Source organism: Oreochromis aureus, linkage group 9, assembly GCF_013358895.1.
Source record: "Oreochromis aureus strain Israel breed Guangdong linkage group 9, ZZ_aureus, whole genome shotgun sequence".
In the NCBI taxonomy this organism is placed as follows: Eukaryota; Metazoa; Chordata; class Actinopteri; order Cichliformes; family Cichlidae; genus Oreochromis; species Oreochromis aureus.
In genome coordinates this window covers 9,771,312-9,790,561 of record NC_052950.1, presented here as the reverse complement: position 1 = coordinate 9,790,561, position 19,250 = coordinate 9,771,312, and the positions used below count along the sequence as shown (strand labels likewise).

The 19,250-nt window shown below is 39.2% G+C and overlaps 2 protein-coding genes across 3 annotated transcripts in view; one reads left to right on the top strand and one right to left on the bottom strand.

The window, feature by feature from the left end:
* Positions 1–7,555, top strand: part of prkdc (protein kinase, DNA-activated, catalytic subunit) — a 31,840-nt gene extending 24,285 nt beyond the window's left edge. Inside the window, exons 66-86 of the mRNA XM_031759520.2 lie at positions 255–479; positions 671–779; positions 931–1,033; positions 1,128–1,290; positions 1,377–1,551; positions 1,656–1,855; positions 2,108–2,291; positions 2,462–2,628; positions 2,811–3,022; positions 3,117–3,204; positions 3,284–3,427; positions 3,598–3,805; positions 3,913–3,980; positions 4,072–4,292; positions 4,533–4,625; positions 4,830–4,931; positions 5,041–5,112; positions 5,203–5,404; positions 5,639–5,827; positions 6,757–6,896; positions 7,156–7,555. Of these exons, the coding sequence (XP_031615380.1) occupies positions 255–479; positions 671–779; positions 931–1,033; positions 1,128–1,290; positions 1,377–1,551; positions 1,656–1,855; positions 2,108–2,291; positions 2,462–2,628; positions 2,811–3,022; positions 3,117–3,204; positions 3,284–3,427; positions 3,598–3,805; positions 3,913–3,980; positions 4,072–4,292; positions 4,533–4,625; positions 4,830–4,931; positions 5,041–5,112; positions 5,203–5,404; positions 5,639–5,827; positions 6,757–6,896; positions 7,156–7,360 (3,270 nt within the window). The 3' untranslated portion in view covers positions 7,361–7,555. The remainder of the gene's footprint in view (positions 1–254; positions 480–670; positions 780–930; positions 1,034–1,127; positions 1,291–1,376; positions 1,552–1,655; positions 1,856–2,107; positions 2,292–2,461; positions 2,629–2,810; positions 3,023–3,116; positions 3,205–3,283; positions 3,428–3,597; positions 3,806–3,912; positions 3,981–4,071; positions 4,293–4,532; positions 4,626–4,829; positions 4,932–5,040; positions 5,113–5,202; positions 5,405–5,638; positions 5,828–6,756; positions 6,897–7,155) is intronic.
* Positions 7,556–10,514: 2,959 nt separating this feature from the next.
* Positions 10,515–18,595, bottom strand: garem (GRB2 associated, regulator of MAPK1). 2 transcript variants are annotated; one of them, XM_039617244.1, is made up of 6 exons: positions 18,148–18,595; positions 16,125–16,265; positions 15,696–15,826; positions 14,312–15,502; positions 13,876–14,030; positions 10,515–13,744 (listed from the first exon to the last, which is right to left on the bottom strand). In XM_039617244.1, exons 1-6 carry the CDS (start codon positions 18,266–18,268, stop codon positions 12,886–12,888), a joined length of 2,598 nt encoding a protein of 865 aa, XP_039473178.1. In that variant the 5' UTR covers positions 18,269–18,595; the 3' UTR covers positions 10,515–12,885. The 2 variants fall into 2 exon arrangements, with proteins under 2 accessions (XP_039473178.1, XP_031615353.1); XM_031759493.2 differs by having other exon boundaries at positions 10,515–13,747; positions 18,148–18,593.
* Positions 18,596–19,250: the final 655 nt, after the last annotated feature.

Genomic DNA, 19,250 nt, shown 5'->3' with positions numbered 1-19,250 from the left:
TTGTTTTTTTTAAGCAGTTGTGGCTTTTCCTACACGCTAGTAAGAGGAGACTTAGGGGTATACAGTTGGGTCCTTCTGGAACCTCACCACTAGGTGTCACTAAATCCTTAAAACTGTATCTATAAAATTGAAAAGAAATGTGTAGCATAGCAGTGTAACAAAAGCATTCACAGCATGTTGTGACATTTTTGGTCATTTGATATCAAATCCATTCTTCAAATGTTTTGCTTCCCTGGCGATTGCATTTGTCCTAGGAAATGTACCTGCAGCACATGATACGCAGCATGTTGAAGCAGCTGCAGCTGGGCGAGCGGAACCAAACACTCCTCAGCTTCATCGACAATGCCATGAAGTTGGAGGAGCGCAAAAAGCTGCTGGAAAGTCATTACAGCCAGGAACTCAGCTTGCTCTACATCCTGCAAGAAGACTACGACCGCGCCAAATACTACACAAACTACGCCATGCAGCTCTTTATGGAGGTCTGCTCTCACACTCATTTCTCTGTCTAGCACATTCGATTCTTTGATATACAGAGAACAGTTCTTGTCATAAATGAAATGGGGAAAAAATGGTTATATATGTACAGATTGTTGCTGTTAACTGAATAAGCAGACAACTGTGTTATCTAGATTCACTTATTACACATGCTTACTCTGTTTGCCTTGTACAGAGTTACTCCAACGTGGATACACTCCTGACTAAAAGCCGGCTAACCATTCTGCAGTCAGTGCAGGCCTTGACCGAAATCCAGGACTTCCTGTTGTTTATTAAAGGAGAGGGTGAGTGGATAATGGCTTTTTTAAATGTTATTTATTCATTTGGTTGGTTGGTTTTTACAAGATTTTGGAATATTTTTTCCTAAAACTGTTTTGTTTGAATTTTTTTTCAAGCTCTGAAACATTTTTGCAATTTTTACAATTTTTTTATTAGTGTCTTTGGACTCCCTCAAACACCTCATCAGATCATGGACTGAGCGGTATCCTGACGCTAAAGTGGACCCAGTGAATGTGTGGGATGATATCATTACATCTCGGTAAGAAGACTCTGCGTGCAAATCTTTTTTAAAAAAAGTAAAGACAAATATCAGAACCTGATACTACCTTTTTTTTTTTTTTTCTACGGTTCAGGTGTTTCTTTTTGGATAAGATCAGGGAAAAGCTCAGAGGCCATGCTCCGTCTGACAGCATGGAGGTGGACGGCTCAGATGACCCAGCAGGCGACATTGAGACATTAGTAAATGACTGCAAGTTCAGCATGAAGCTACGCATGGCTGATGGAGCCCAGAAGCAGGTGAAGAAACAATTGTGGATGTTCCTCTGTCTGTTCTGTAGCATGCTTTTCCATCAAACTCATCCTGGACAAACAAATGTTTTCAGAATAACTTCCCCGTAGCTGTGAAGCTGCTGAAGGAACTTCACAGAGAAGCCAAAATGGACAGAAGACGGCTGCTGCGGTGGGTCCACAGTTTTAGCCGCTACAGCCATAAACGGAGTCAGGCTCAGGGTCCTGTGGAGCAAATCAGCACCATGCTGAAAACCATCCCACTCCTGGGTGAGAAGGAAAAAGCATGCCACACAAGTGTCGAGTATTCAAAGCTTAAAGGCCTTCAGCTTTCTTTTTTGCCATATTTCATGTCAGCTCATTTCTCTCTCCAGAGGACCTTCAGCCTGACGCTGACAGTCAGAGTGCTACAGCTAAAGTGTTCAGATACCAGAAGATTCTCCAGGGTACCTCTTTTGACATCTTGGCCACAGCTGTAAGCAGAAGTCCGTCAGTCCTAGGAACTATCGATGCTGACAAAGCAGAGAGAGTCGTAAAGCTTTCCGGAGTTGCCTCGTCCAATGCAGATCCAAAGGTACTCTACTTTTTAGGAAAAGATATTGTTTATAGTTCCTGGCTAGAGGAGAAACTTACATGAATGACTAAACTGGGATTATAGTGGTAAAAATAATTGGGTGTAAAGTGTTCTGCATCATTTCTGTGCTATATATGGGAATTGCAAAAGGCTCCACTTTATTCCACAGCAGGTTATCACACTGAACCCTTCTTTGTAATTTTATACTAATTAAATGAACAAATGAATCACAAAAGCAGTTTTTTCCTGCAGACAGTGGAAGTGGGATTGCAGTTACAGGCGCTGAAGTTGCTATGTGAAGCAACTAGAAAGGCCGACGAGGAGCTTCAGTCTTATTCTCAGGACTTTGTGGAGACTAGCAGCGTCATAGAGACGTACATGACCATGGCTAACTTTTGTGACAAACGACTAAGAGAGGAGGAGCAGAGCGATGCTGGTGAGTAGTGACATTTCCCAGGTAGATATTTATTCAGACTGATGCAAAAAACAGTGAGCACCTGGAGAGCTTAATGTGATCAATAACTTGGTCTAAACAGTTTAACTGTGTGCTGAAGACTTCTGAAAGGATTATTTCCTCTCTCAAATGGCTGTTGCCATTGTTTACAGTTACAGAAACCCAGTTTCCAGACCTTCTGGTGCTGCCAGTGCATGTAGTGGAAAACATGTTGAAAGCACTGAAGATGAATTCAGAGGAGGCTCGCCTCAAGTTCCCACGCCTGCTACAGATCATTGAGTTGTACCCCTCTGAGACGCTGGACCTCATGACAAAAGAGGTTAGCTTTATTATCAAAACAATGTCTTTAGTATGCTGAAACGTAATTTTGCTGATTATAAAAGAAAAATAATATATGTCCAGTAAACCTAAAGACCATTGAAACCATTAGCAAATGTAAGCCAAATACCTTGAAGCTTTGGGAATGCACATGTTTTAATTGTGTCGTCTATCTGTATATAGATGATGTCTGTTCCCTGCTGGATGCTGATTAGCTGGATCAGTCAGATGGTTGCTCTTTTGGACAAGCCAGAAGCTGTGGCCGTACAGCACTGCATAGAGCAGATAGCAGAGTGCTACCCTCAGGCACTGGTTTATGCACTCATGATCAGCAGTGACAGCTACCAGTTTGAGGACTCGGCTACAGGACACCAGCAACAGGAGTTTGTCAACAGGTAAGTTTGTAGATGCAGTTTCTTGGGAGGTCGGTGTTAAAAAATTTGTTTCCAAAAGCTTCAGTTTAATTTTATGAGCACTGTGCATCAACAGGCTCAAGAGCATGCTGGACAAAGGAGGCGCTGTGAAGAACTTTGTGGATGCTCTTCAGCAGCTCACAAATCCTGACATGATTTTTAAGGTAATGAGTGAAAGTTGAGACATGATTTCGATCTAAATGCCAGACGAAAACTGATTGTTTTCATTCTGTCCACACGCAGGATTGGTGGGATGGCGTAAGAAATGAACTGGAAAAGCCGACCTTTAACAGGAAGCAGATGGGAGACATGTATGAAGAGATGCGGTCTATGCTCGGGGACTGTAGCGCGGATAGTCACGGGATGTTTCGAAAGAAATTCATCAAAGTTTGTCATTTCTTTTTCTTTTTTTTCCTCATTCTTTTTTTTTAAATCTCAAAAATATGATTCTCCAGAAATTTGTGAAATTAGGAGGTTAGTACAGGTCATTCATCAGCAAGTGAAAAGAATATGCAGCTTCTAATCAAGAAAATATAATGTTATGCTGTTCCCTGCAGAAGTTTTTCAAAGATGTGGAGAAATTGTTGGGACCTAACGGCAAACAGCTGTTTGAAAAGAGGAAAGATAAAACCTTTTTGCAGAAAGTGGATGAGCTGGCTGCACCCATGCGTGGATTTCAGAAGGAGCCAGGGAACCTGAAGGAATACTCGCCTTGGCTGAGTGGATTTAAAGCAGACTCATTCAGAAATGAGCTGGAGATCCCAGGTTAATAGCTGCACTGATTAATATTGTTTGATTTATTTCAAACAGTCTCATCCGATATGTTGTCAGCTGTTCTATCCACTGATGAAGCTGCGTTTTCTTTCTCGCAGGACAATATGACGGGAGATCCAAACCACTGCCAGAGTATCATGCAAAGATAACTGGCTTTGATGAGAGGGTATGCATCGTCACTTTAAAACAGGAAGAGTTAAACGGTTTGTTCCCGTCCTGGCTGTAAGTGTGAAAGCCCTCTGGGATCTTGCCTGCAGGTAAAGGTGATGTCTTCCATTCGTCGTCCCAAGCGTCTCATCGTTCGTGGGGATGACGAGCGGGACCACCCCTTTCTGGTAAAGGGCGGGGAGGACCTCCGACAGGACCAACGAATCGAGCAGCTTTTCGCTGTCATGAACATCCTGCTGAGCCACGACACGTCATGTTTGCACAGAGGCTTGCAGCTCCGCACCTATCAAGTCATTCCTATAAACACAAGGTGGCGGGCATGTCTGTGTGTCCATATGTGTCCCTTCAGTTAATATTAATCCTCATACTGGTTACACTGATTAGAAGATTGAATAAAATTTAGAGCCTTTTTTTAATTTTCTTTGATAAAACTATCCAGTAAGAAATATTTATTTAATTTTATAAGTGTCATTTAGTTTTTGGTCAGAGATTTAATTACTTAACAGTTATTAGACAAAATATTAACTAACTAAGCAAATTATGATTACAGAATTGGTCTGATTGAATGGATGGAAAACACCTGTACTCTAAGGGAGTTTGTGTTCAACACAATGACTAAGGAGGAGCAGCGAAGGGCAGAGAGGTACAGTATATTTATTCCACCCTAATGCCGTGGATGTTAGGCCCTGTGTTTGGTGAAGAAGATGAAGTTCGCCTATTAGTTTCTAATAGCTGGTTGCTTAAATTATTATTGTAAAAAACATTGTATCAACTCAATGTAATGCAGCAATATTTAAGTGTGTGATGAGTTTGATGATATGATGGCGGTTGTGTCTTTGTTTTAAAGTTCCATGGAAGACTACAAAACCTGGCTGTCACGCTTTGCACCAGAAAACCGAAAAGACAAAAATCGTGTGACGGGTGTTCCACTTTATGGTCTGGCCTATGAGTGAGTTACCTGAATTTTTACTCCTATGGCACTGGGTTCAATAAATGCTCATAAAAAAACAATTTGAATAATTTTAACAGACTTACACTTGCATTTTATTCTTTGCCAGGAAAGCAAAACGTGCCGATGCTGTCAACAACTTTATGAAAGTATTGCAGTATGTGCCCAGCGATTTGCTGAAGTAAGTGGTCTGCATGTATAGAATGACTGCTCAGGACATGGTAACACTTGCAGTAATAATCTTCTTATTTTTCTCTGTTTTAAATTCTAGGAGAGCTTTTCTAAAGATGTGCAACAGTCCGGAGGCCTTTCTGTCCCTGCGATCCCACTTCATTAGCTCTCACGCTTTGCTGTGTGTGAGTCACTGGATTCTTGGGATTGGAGATCGCCACCTCTCCAACTTCATGATAAATATGGAAACAGGGGGCATGATTGGCATTGACTTTGGTCATGCGTTTGGCTCAGCCACACAGGTATATCCAGTGAAAGGAATGTTACCTCGCCTAAAGCAAAATGCCATAGAAGAGGAAATAAGTGAATACATTTACACGTGATTGGGTTGGGAGAATTTATCGTCTGGTTTAGGTGTATGATTCTTACTGTCACAGTTGAGGTGACCGGCTGCATGAATGTGACGCATGTCAGAAGGCAAATGTGACCTACTGTGCTATTAATCTCTTTCTGTGCAATCCCGTATTTTCTCCCAGTTCCTCCCTGTGCCTGAGCTCATGCCTTTCCGGCTGACCCAACAGTTTGTGAATTTAATGCAACCCTTGAAGGAGTCCGGTTTGATCCAGAACATCATGGTTCATTCGTTGCGGGCCTACAGGGCTGAGCCAGACCTTCTGCTTAACACTATGGACGTGTTTGTCAAGGAACCCTCCCTGGACTGGAAGGTAACCATTGAATGTGGATAGATTCTGGATAAGGTTGTCAAGTAAAGCTGTAAGCAGACAGGTCTTTGACAAAGGGCTGCTGCGAACTGAAGCTGTGTGGAACAGGCAGATTTTCTGCTGTTTGCTCATTATTTTGTACAAATGTTGATTAATTTTGGGGGAAAAAAAAGAAGAATTGTTGTTATAGCGAGTGGGTTTGAGAGAACACACTGCACATGCAATCAAAGTCTGGTTACGCAGAGAGCTTCTTGACCTTCACCTGCATACATGGATATCTCTTCATTGAGATATGCAAACATGTTGTTTAAAAAAAAGTTTTTCACAGGGCTCTATGCAGTCCTGTGAAAAACTAAGCACGCTCCATGATCCGGTAGTTTGTAGAACCACCTTTGGTCCAGTCTTCTTTACAACATTACTTCTGTTCATTGAGATTTTCATGCATCCATTTAGGCACAGCTCTCTTAAGGTGTCGCCACATTATTTCAGTCAGGTTGAGGTCTGGACTTTTCTGGATTCTTTTCTTCTTCAGCCCTTCTCTTGAAGATTTGGGTTTGTGCTTGGGATCATTTGACTCTAGAATACTCTAGAATACAGAGACGTTCATGGTCGACTCAATGACTGCAAAGTGCCCAAGTCCTGTGTTCTATCCAAAGCAAGCTCAAATCATCACCCCTCCACTCCGCAGACAGCACATGGTGAATTTTGGATATGGATCATGATTGCATTATATACAACATGTGGCATGTTCTGTTTTCATTTGTGGGTCTCGGCCGTTGTATAGTCTATTGTTGTTTTACAGTTTTTGTTTGTGAAATTGAATGAATTTAATTTCCCCCCCAATAAAATGTTGCTTGCTGTTGCCCATTAAAGACCTGTAATCTGTTTTTCAAATTACGGTACAAAAAAGTTGTGTTATTGTTATCCTGCAGAACTTTGAGATGAAACAAATGAAGAAAGGAGGGACATGGACAGAGACTGTGAACACCAAAGAAATCAACTGGTATCCCTTGCAGAAGGTTAACTTTGCCAGGAGAAAACTGGAAGGAGCCAATCCAGCTGCTATAACCAGGTAGATCATCAAATCATAATATGAAAGGTCCAATAGGATTTAATTAATGTTCTATGCTAGTACATGAAGATGAGGAAACCCTCTGTTGTTGACATCCATAATGGTGGAAAGTCCCACTATTCAGCTAATGGTAACATTTTACTGAGTGTGTTGATTCATATTAGGGTTCATATCTGAAATCAGAAACCTTTATAATACAATTCAGTCACTGTGTTGTTATTCTCTATTTTATCTTGATGTTTTGGGTTTATTTTGTCAGTGAGGAGCTGAAGCTGGGTTTTGAGAAGACTGATGCCTTCCCAGGGATGCAGTCGGTGGCTTTGGGCACTGCGGAGCACAACATTCGTGCTAAACTTCCAGCCGAAGGCCTGTCAGTGGAGAATCAGGTGGACTGTCTGCTAGACCAGGCCATGGATCCAAATGTGCTTAGCAGAGTTTGGGTGGGCTGGGAACCGTGGATCTGAGTCATTCAAAATAAATCACACGTTTAGAAACTATGTGAATGAATTTTAGGGCCTGAAAGAATCCTTTGATGTCAAATATGTTCTCTAATGCAGTTGTGGAAAATCTATATGTGTTTTGTTCTTTTTTGCCAATTTGCTTGGCAAAATTGTATGATGTTTGGAACAAAAGGAAGAAATAAAATTCTGTGAAAAGTGTGGAATCTGTAACTAATCTATAACTATACACTATGGCATTTATATAGTAATATTTTATTATGAATTCAGCCATGTAGTTATAATTCAGTTGCACAGGGCAGGTAATCAGAAAACTTTCCCATTAAGAGCAGGAATTAATCAGATTAGAGATTTGACAGTTGAATGGGATAACTGATGATCTCTCATTAGTTACTAATGTGAGATCGTCACATAAAGTATCAGTCCAATCAAATTAGTTTCCTTAGAGCAACTTAACAGCCATTTTTTAAACAAGTTGCTGTGTTGACATCAAGACAAATGCTCCATACAAAACCTGGTGGAGTCAGGAAGGAGGCAGCAAATGGCAGGAACGGCTAACAATGCCTAAAATGCAACAAATAAGCGCAAGTTGGCATCACAGGCCTAGTCATTGTTCATATGCAGTTGTTTTAAAAGTCGAGCTTGCCAAACTTGACCAAGTGTGTGTCTTAAGAGTGAGGTAATAAAACATGTTGGCAACAGCATGCAACAGGTAATTACACGAAAAAATAGACAAACCCTTTAAAATCTGCATTTATGTACACTTATTTTAAAAACTGGATGCTGCACAGTGCACCAGCAACTGAAACAAACAAGCATGTTTGCTCTTTCATAAGTATTCAAATGAAAAGGATACAGGAACCTCTATTGAAATCGTTTATATGGATAAGACTTGTGCAAAGTATTTTCAATAAATCACACTTGCTTAAAGACATTCAAATTTAATCAAAGCTTTAAAATGATGTGGTTTAGAATATGTAAGCCTAAACCACTTGTTGATAAAAAGCAGAACTTAGGAAACCTTTGATCTGTGGCATATCAGCCTGCTTAATGTACAACCGGAAGGTGCAAGACCTCCCGACAGCAGAAGTAACGAAACAGCAAACTGTTGATAAAGCCAAGCAAACCTCCGCTGAACACCTGATGCAATTTGCTGTCTCACTTCCTTTTTGCAGCATTTGACATACGCCTGTATTCAATTTACTGATCTATAAAAGATGCAGATAACATACACTCAACCTTGCAGATATCAATTACTAAAAATAACCAGTTAATCAGTTACTTATTGCCTCTATCAATTCTTTACAGTCATCTCAAATTTTGCCTGAGAAATGACCCAAATTATAATTAATTATCTATCAGCTGAATGAATCATCAGTCGCACTGGAAAAGAGCAAAATAATGTTAGAAATAAATAAACCAGGTGAGTTTTCTAACTGAAAGTTCTTCACTGAATCCAGAGACGACTAAAATACATTCTGACGTGAATTTTGGGGGAAATGACCCAAGGTGGTAATTTTCAGATGGCTACTCTTCCAAACTGTTGATCAAATGTTGATCAGTTGAACTGGAACAAGCTGTAATTTTATGAAGTATGAAATTCAAATTTAAATTTTAAATCCTCTGTTATCTCCCTGTCCTTTTAGCCTCTGCTCTGACTTTGGTTTGACCTTCTTATTAGCAGGAAATGTTGCAAAGTAAAGTTACAATTTATAAATATATTTCAAGTAATTTTCTTTTGTCAGATAGCATTTACAATGTGCTGCAACAAGTACTGTGACCCGCAGAACTTTAACATAAACAGACATGGAGCCAAGTGGTGAAACCAACATGTGTCACAATATTCTGGGGAATTGATGAAACTCATGTTTCTCCATGTCACAGCATAGACACAACATGTTTCCCTGGACAGGCAGGCAGGCCTTAAAATAATACTTTTGTGAATTCAGATGGAATACCGCACTATGCTTTCTAATATATCTTTATATTTAAATATTCTCTAGATGTTTTGTTTAGATTTTTTTAATTTTACACAATAAAGAAGGTTGGAATATTATCATATGAAGCAACCATACAAACAAACCAGACAATGTAAGCTTACAAGTTGTGAAGCACATCTAAACAATTTACAGAGGTGTTAGAAATGCTTCTGTAAAAAAAAAAAAAAAAAATCATGGAAACGATGCTGAATTCATCCAATCAACATCCATAAATCAGTAGCTTTTGCACGATGATACATTACTGATCATGTTGAATTTCAATGTGAAGTAACGTGACTTATTTGTAGTTATTCTTGAATGTGGTCTGTTGAGTGTTCTTACATGCAAACTAACGTTAGAATAACATTATTTATCATGTTATTTTTGGATCTTCAGGTCTAAACAGTGTTTACCTAATTTCCTTCTTACTAAAAACTTGCAATGTCAATAAATATATTAGAGTTTGCATTGCTGTTACCACCAGTGATACTCTTAGTGAAGTTGTTTAGTGCTAAATTTGTAGTTATATATCAAAATGTACAATTCTGTGACCATTAAAACTGAAACAGCACTCATTATAAGTACAGCCGTCCCTTAGTTATGCTGCAATAGGTGCAGGCTGCTTGGGGAGTCCCATGATGCATTGAGTATTTCTTCTTCAGTCACCTTTCTCACTCACTATGTGTTAACAGACCTCTCTGCATTTAATCGTACTTGTTACTAATATCTGTCTTGTTTCACAGCATGTCTTTTATCCTGTCTTCCTTCTCTCGCCCTAAATGGTCGCAGCAGATGGCCGCCCCTCCCTGAGCCTGATTCTGGTTTCTTCCTGTTAAAAGGGAGTTTTTCCTTCCCACCGTTGCCAAAGTGCTTGCTCATAGGGGGGGTCATATGATTGTTGGGTTTTTCTCCGTATGTATTATTGTAGGGTCTACCTTACAATATAAAGTACCTTGAGATGACTGTTGTTGTGATTTGGCGCTGTATAAATAAAATAGAATTGAATTATCAATGAAGGAAGACTGACTTACACACACAGCTCTTGCTGTATATCATCAATCATTTTGGTAAAGTATAGATTGCGTTCATCATTCAAACTTTGTGATCAGTAGTAAAATCGTCAATCTCGTTAATACTATGAAGCCTACTACTGTTACTTGACCAAGAAGAAAAACACAAGCACCAGTTAATCCATGTTTAATAGATGATACAATGCAAAAGGGGAAACAGGGAAAACAAGAGTTAAAATGAAAAACAAATGTTCAGAACTCAACTTGTAAGTAATGATGTCAAACCCAGTGTCACAGTCATTTACCTTCTTTTTATACAAAAAATTGCAACACTTCATGTAGGCAGTGATCCAGAGCTGAGTGTGTTACCAAGGCAGAATGAGCTTTGGTACAGAGTGCTTCACAATGTTGGATTAGTGGGACAGGGCTAGATGTTGGAGTGTTTTCACAGTTCATTGAATAATTCCAGAATTATTCAAGATAAATTGGCTAATGGTTTGGAATTATTTCTTTGGCATGCAATTTTTATAAATTAACACTGTGGCATTTTCAATACAGTTAATAATACCCTATAATACTCCACTGCTTTGTATTTCCTTTCCGTGGTCACTTTGGAGTGCCATGGCTATTGCATAAGACATTATGCTATGTAATAAGTTTCCAGGGACAGAAATCATTCTCCATAAAAACAGCGATACTGAGACTAACTTAAATGGAAATACAGCTTATTAACATTATCTTTTGGTCACTGTCCATGGAGTGCGAAAGAGATTCGTAGGTATTTCCCCCCCTGTGACCGAGTGTTATTTTAATGCATGAAGTTAGAAACCCGAGTAGAACCCACATTTTACAGAATTAAAAAAACAAAACAGAAATTTGAACATAAGCTTTTTCTCAATAAAAAATAATCTCAACATTAGTAATCATTTCAATAAAAAAATTATATTTAATTTGCACCTACATACAAAATAAAAAAATATCAAGTAAAATATGTAACACCCCACTGTAAAAAAGAAAAAAAAAACTGTTGGGTGGGGGGAAAACAAAACAACAGCTGTTGGCCAACAGACCAGACCCGAGTTGTACAAAGGCTGTTACTGCTGAGGCACCTTCATGTGTCAGCCATAAGAATGGTCTGACAAGAACTCTCCTGCATATTTTGCATCATGTTAAATTACTGCATAAATAACTCAATTCTGAATTAAGGGTATTTAAAAAAAAAAAAAAAGTTACCAATACAAACAAATATTTCATTGTAGTTTATCATTTTCAAGTTTAGCTTACATGCCTCTGTGGTCTGGAGAAATTCCAGTTGTTAGTGTATACTCTCTGACAAAAAGAAAATGTTACGTCAAAGGAAAATATCAAATGGTTTAAGGTCTCTGGGTTAAGGCGCAAAAAACTATTACTTCTGTCTCGCAAGTATTGTAGGTAACACTTACCAATACATACAGTAGAAACAAATGAGTACCCTTGCAATTAAAAAAATGTAGTGCATTCATTCTCTACATAAACAATCTCATCAATTATATTTAATGACCTTAACTGCAATATTTAATCTGAAATCTACCAAAGTGCATGATGCATTTAATTTTTCATTTATATTGGACGCCAAGATCTGTTGGTGCTTTTGGTTATCTCCATGTGAGTTTAAAAGAAAGGACAGAATTTGGTTAGATATAACTAATTTCTTTTCAGGCTTAAATAACCCAAAATGACATTTAGCCGAGACATTTTAGGTTAAAATACGGAGTGTTTAACTTGAGACGCAAACAAAAAAGAGCTCCTGCATAGGAAGTGTCACCTTTAAACCCTGCTGCAGATAATGACTTAACGTAGCTCACTGTTATTAGCACAGTTATATTGAGGGGACGCAAATTCTGAGGGCAAACAAAACCCTGTCGGATTGACTACATGCAATAATTAATTTTCCAAAGTTAGACAATTAACCATCGTCCTGTCACCTGATACCACTTCTCCCAAAAAAGATTTGGGTTTTCTGTAATTACTCCTAATATTATTGGCAGTTGGCTGTACTAATATGTGTATATATATATATGTATATATATATAGATATATATATATATATATATATAGATATATAGATATATATATATAAAATATTTTCTAGTTCGTGCTCTTTTAAACATCCAGCTAATCGCAGCAAAATTCTGTGGCACTCTCCTTTAACAAAAGACAACATTGTCTTCATATAGCTCTCACATTAAAACGATTATGTGGATTTCTTTCAATTCCCTGGCTTAAATTAGTATCTGTGTAGTGACATGAATAGGTCGTGGGTGAAAAAGTAAGCAATTGACATGTAAATGTCTTTGTGAAAGTGCCAAATGATTCCATTCAGTTAGCAAATAGGAGTCATAGACTTTAAGTGGGTATTACCCACTTGTCTTCCCCACCATGTAGTAACAAGGAAATAAGTTCATACTATACAAAAAGAAACTCTTTGTGGCTTGATGTGCATAGCATACAAACTGAAGGCAGGATGTTCTCAGCTTTACAGGAGTTTTTAAGTTACATACTGTTATATCTTGGGTCTCCACCCATTTATGAACTGCATGAGTTTCTTCACCTGCAGTTTGCTTAGCTTGAAGTCTTCAGACAAAATCTCCTCGGTGAGCTGCAGGAGTAGATTCCCATCAATCTTTTCTGACACGAAAAGAGAAACAATGTCATCTGGCAGGCCAATAAATTTCAGACATTTGGAGACCTCTTCAATTGAAAGGCCAGCCAAGCTCGGTGGTGGCTGCCACTGTGTAGTGTGAGACAAGGATGGACAGTTAACAGTTGGAGTGTTAGAGATGGAGTGTATCTCTTTTGTTCCCTGCTCATGTTGAGCAAGTGAGGAATATAAAGTTTCCGGCTTACTGTCACAGGCCGACTCTGACAGTACATCTGTGCACTTCTTTATGGCATTTGATTTTGGTGTTCTTGGTGGCAGGATCGGGCAGGAGAGGCTCTGCTTGGTGTTAGATGCGTCTATTAGCTTGTCACTGTACATTTCTGAATTGCAGCTTGAAGATTTGTTGCAGAAAGGACTCAGAGATGCTTTCGGCAAGTCAAAGTCCTTACTGCGGTGTGCATACTCTCGGCCATCAAAGTCAACAAGGCTGGTTGTACAGGTTTTTGGAGTGCTTGGGGTTCTCTTTCTGGGGTAACTGTAGTAACTTCGACAGGTTGTAGGCAGAAACTCGTCCATGCAATGTGAATCCCCTCCACTGAAATGATTTGGCCAAGACAACCGCGATGAAACTCCATCTGACGGCAAGCTACCACTGGGGGAAGCAGCCTTTGGTTCAGTGCTGCTGGAATTAGCCCAGCTGCAAGGGTAGCACACGTGGCTTTGCTCTTGTGGGTCAGTTTCTTCTTGCTCACATGTTCCACTACTAATGGAAAAATAGTAGATTAATTTATAGCACAAGAATAGCCTCATACATGTATACATAGAAAGGTACAAAACTTGATATCTCAGAGCATTTGTTGTGAGAATGTGGGTGACAATTTAAATTCTTACATGTTGTGGAGACCAGAAGAATAATAGGAGAGGGTTGGACTTGGAGACCGAGTTTCTTGCTGCCGTGGCTTCAAAAGGACAGGCACTGATGGTATCTGTTTCAGGCCTCGTGGTGGGATTGGTGGCGCATTCAAAAGACGACATTCTTCCTTCACCTAGGATGAAAAGAGTTTATGTTGAAACAGTAACTAAAGCTTACGTTCTTACATTACAGTCATTCTTCAAAGAACCCTTAGGTTCAGCTTTTTATCTGCAACAGCCAATCAAACTTGTTGTTTTCAAGTAGTTTTATTTATTAATTTACTGCATAGCAGCTACTCATGCTGGCTTTTGCTTTAGTATTAAAATACACTTGTTGTGAGTGTATTTGCCATCAAATCAACTAACACTCCAATCCTAGGACTGAAAACTCTTGAGTGCAATAGATTATACTTACAGCTTCAGACTTTGGTGGGACTGGTGGAGGAGTAAGAGGCACATCAGAGCTGGTTATGGCACCCAGAGGACAAGTGACTGCGTTTGTCAGTGCAGCTGTTGTGGCACAGTCACTGTTGAGGCCTCTGATTCCTTCGCTTTGAGAGGCTTTTGGAATCTGACTTCTCAAGTGATCCAACCACAGCTCTTCATAGGGAACATCCAGCTTGTTGAGGGTTGGTTGTGCGTTTGTGCAGTCCAACAGCTCTGGGAAAAAGTGTTCATTCTCTTCTGAAGGATGACTGTCAGAAGCCATAAGAGCCCAATCTCCGCATAGTGTCATACAACCCTGCAAGTTGACCTCGCTGTTACCGTGCAGGTTGCTGCCATACACGCACACAGACAGTCGGTGGAAGGACTGGGTGAGTTCATCTCGGGCGTAAGTCAAAGAGCTGGGAATTTGCATATGATTGGGACAGCCGCTTGAACTCCCGCTTCCTCCACTGCTACAACTACCATTTCCACTGCTTTTTTTGGGGCTTTTGCCATCTTCATTCCAGTCTGTTCGTACGTCCCGGACAGCACGAGAATAGTCATCGATATCAAACTGTTCCTGGCAGAACGCAAACCAGCGATGCACCATAGTATCTAACCACAACTCTCCTTGCAGCAATTCTTCCGGAACAATAAATCGTGGCATGGCTATATGAAACGGAAAATGGATAGGGATAATTTTATTGCTTCGCAGAATGCAGCACACAACCACTGTTTTCGTCTGAATGTTGACCAATTTGTACCGATGACCCTCCCTAATAAGGTGGAGGTCATACTGGTTGCGGGGTGGAGTGCTGGGTACTGTCACATTGACAGGGAGACGGGTTTTCTCCACGATGTTCCTGATGTTGTGCTCGCCGTCTTGCATCTGAAGCTCAAGTGGACTGCAGGTGCTGAACCTGCCTTTGCACTGGAACGGCAGGCTGATGCTCTCATTGGTGCGATGGTTCATGCAAATCAAGCAAGGCATCTTGCCTCGACCGATCTTACTGATGGAGTTCAGCTTTCCAATCTTCTTAAAAATGGTGTTGAATCTTGATTTTTCTTTGAAGCTTTTGGCGTAAAGGATCTCAGCTTGGCCCATTAACGTCAGTTCATCACCAGTGTTTAGTGTAATGTTGTAAACCTCTGTGTCTTCATTGCATTCCCCTGAAGCCATCTATGAAAACATTACATACATGAATTTCGATATACGCAATGAAATGAATCTACTTTACCAAACTTAACTTGGAAAATTTTAAACTTTAACTGGAAATCTAAAGTTATGAAATACTCTTGGTGGAAGTGTTTAGAATTATAGCTATATATCCTTATTCATAAACCTCACATAAAAATAGATAGATTAAATGTACCTTAACATTGAACATGATTTCCTCCATGACATATACCCTTTCAGGGAACGCTTTGGCCACTTCCTCCACGCTGTTGTAGTACTGCACAGGCTCTTTGACATCTCTGTCCTGCTCGAGCAACTTGAACTGACCTACGAAAAGATGGAAAAGACATGTCAATGGTGTTTTGCACGCGTTTTGCATCAACACAGACTTACAACTATAAAATTACACAATTTATTTTTGACTTATATATTTTAGTGACTAATTCTTCAGTTTAGGCAAAGATGCATCATCAAATATCATATTTAATATCTGATAATGGATATCATATAAATACTGTAAAGCGCTTTCAGTGCTCGGATAGAGTAGAAAAGCACTTTATAAGAACTAGTCCATTTACCATTTACAAGACAAACTAAATAAGCATCGACTGTGGCTGCATCTCACCTTCATAGTGAACTGGGATCTCTATTTTGGGCCCAATGACATAATGTCCCTCCTCCAGACTGTGAGCAGTAATAGTCGTCCACTGACGACAGGAATGAATCAAGAGGTAGTCATTGTCTCTGAGCCCTTCAACCAGCTGACCTACAGGTAGTAAAAAAACAAAACAAAACACTATTTACAGAGCAGAAAACAGCATAATTTGCATAATTACAACTTTAAATTAACCGCCAAGTAAGCCCTGAACCATCCAGCAACAAAACATCTAAAACAAAAAATGTTTATATCTATGTTTTCACCAGGTGGTGTCTTGGATGTGGGTCATGAGAGAACTATTGAACCTTAATAACTACAGAGAACAGGCCATTCAATTAAATATCACTTGGAGAAACACCGCTTTTACCGTTTCTGTTTTCATACCACTCTTTAGCCATACAGTCTGCTCTATTCAAACTGAGGCATTGGATTACCAAGCACATTTAAAGTCACTATGGATTAGGCCATTAGTCAATGACTAATGGCCTAATCCATACCTCTCTAAAAAGCATGCTCTATCATTCAAAGTACAATACACCACTTTAGTTCTCCATAAAAGGCCAAGCATGTGTCAGGAAGATGGAGAAAATTATTCAAATTATTAATGATACATAATAGCTTTATCTCAAAGTGCAGGGCACAGTCAGCATGTTTATTTTCGGGCATAACTGAGGATAACATAGTTTTAAATATACACTTTCAGACCCAGGTCTGTATCAGAATCAGAATCAGAATTATTGAAGTATTCTGATTCTGATTAAGATACAAGTTCAGACCCAGGATTGTATTAACATATAGTTTAGTTAGAGGTATAGTAACAGTACTGTGTAAAATTCTTGAGCCCCCACTCATTTCTTTATTTTAATAGGAAAATGGGAAATGGCTGCAACATGTGAAAACATACATGGAAATATAGGCTATACGCAAATGCAGAGTTTGTACAACTCTAACAAAATTGAAAGTAAATATTTGATTTGACCACCTTTATTCTTTAACACAGCCTAAACTCTAAGGCAGCTTTCTTGTAATTTCTTTACACCAGTTGCTGCAGTGCAGCCTCCACCCTATTTTATAGGTGGCTTTAGTCACTCCTGACCTTCTCTGTACATACTCACAATGCTCTGAACCAAACATTTCTAAATTGCATTCACTGCTCCATCAGACCTGATACTACTGATTTTCAGTCCGGTTCTTGGTTAATTTGGTATTTTTTGTGGACTCAACTAAATAAATGGGAATCGGAGTGTATACAGAACACTGGCTGATCCCTTTAAATTAGGTACTTTTTTTGTCCTTGAAGAAAATTGTCAGATACTGGAACTACAAAAACTTTGAAAAACCTTCAGAAAACCTGGAGAACTATTGCTCAAGACCACTTCAAAAAATGCAATAAAGTCTGGCTATTTGTAAGCAAAATATGAAGAAATGAGTGGTGGCTAAATACTTTTGCACAGCACCATAACATTATCATGTCTTAATTCTTAAAAACAAATAAATAAATACTTGTCTTTTTTGTAACCAGAATGAAGACAATGATGCTTCTCAGCTTAAACAGAGCAACTAGGTTACGATTTAGTTATAAGATTGGCATTGCGACTCAGCCTGCATCAATACATGTATATTTAAAAATGTGGCTTTCCAATGGTGGAGCTAGACAGTATGTGGTACAACTCATCAGTCGTTGCAATATAGTTTTTACAAAACCTGAAATAACTTAGAATAACTTCATTACAGAAATGACTATAGGGTTTGCACGTTTAATACCAAAAAAGGTGAGATCTGCACAAAGGCATTACCAAAAATAAACCAAAAAACGAGAATAAGAAAACGCTTATTTTGTAATGTAAACTAGACCACACTGTTGAGAAACGGTAAGTCACACTGCTAAACTCAATCGCAAAGATTTATGTTACAGCTTAAGTTTGCCTTTGCTGCTAGCTAGCAGCTAACAAGCGCTGCGCTGATGGCGTGAAAAAGTAAAGTTACTTGCCGTTATCCAGCTTGACAATTTGAGGCAACTTATAAGCACTGACAAGTTGATCTAATGGTAAGGACGTGGTACTCCATGTAACTTCTTTTAAATTGTTGTACAACATTGATCCAAGGTCCATTTTGCTAGCTTACATTAGCCAACAAGAGCTAGCTACGTGTAAACACGGTCACAAAAGGCTACACTAAGCTAACGCACTAAATAATATAGCGACTCTCCGTCCACGGTGTCATATCACGCATGGCATGTTTCTTAATAATCTTCGCATTTTTTCCTTTAAATTTGCCTACGTATCATAAAGAGTTGTTGTCTGATAATGTAGCAGAGCCATGTTTGTTTAACTACCGATGGGGCCAGTGCTAGTTTGGATCAGCCGGAGGGAGGCAGCGCGCAAGTCGCTCTGCTGTGATTGGTGGAGAGAGTCAGCGTAGGTGGGCTCAGGCGGTAGAGAACCAACCACACAGCAAGGAAGCTGGAATAGTTTTCTTCTGAAGGTAAGGAATACATACTTTGGTAAACAACAGAAATAAAACCCACCAATACAACTGATATCATTTACAATACAAGTGAATTAATAAAGCTGTGCTAGAGTGCAAAGCTTGTACTAGTAGGTCACTATCGTTTTTAAAAACTTTAAGCCGGAAGTTGTAGTTTGTGCACTACTGTTTCTGATAACTAAAAGACAATAAAAAAGAATACCGACTGCCTCTTTCGAAGTGTTTTTACCTGCTGTAAATCGTGATTCAATAAATAAATAAATAAACAAATAAATAAAAAACCCTATTACTTTCAGTCTTTCTTCTTATCTTATCCTTGTTTACTGACACATCATTAAGTTGTTCTTGTGTAATCACATTCCCTACACCCTGTCCGTCAACATTCCTGGAAATCTATGGCTAAACATACACGCATGACATATCTGGTGATGGGAAAGTATAACAAAATCAGATTAGCTTTATTTAAACACCACACACAAATAATGAATTGTCATGTAGATGACAGAACATCACATTGGGAAAAAAGGGACAACCCTTTAGCTTTAAGACCTGGTGGTAATGTGATATTTATATATACACCAACAATGACTTTCATCACACTTCCTC

Excerpts from the sequence above, each read along its gene's own strand:
- garem (XM_031759493.2), bottom strand. The coding sequence starts at position 18,268 with ATGGACCTTGGATCAATGTTGTACAACAATTTAAAAGAAGTTACATGG. Across the intron at positions 16,266-18,147 it reads AATTGTCAAGCTGGATAACG|GTCAGCTGGTTGAAGGGCTC; the intron begins GCAAGTAACTTT and ends TACTACCTGTAG. Across the intron at positions 14,031-14,311 it reads TCCCACCAAAGTCTGAAGCT|GTGAAGGAAGAATGTCGTCT; the intron begins GTAAGTATAATC and ends TTTTCATCCTAG.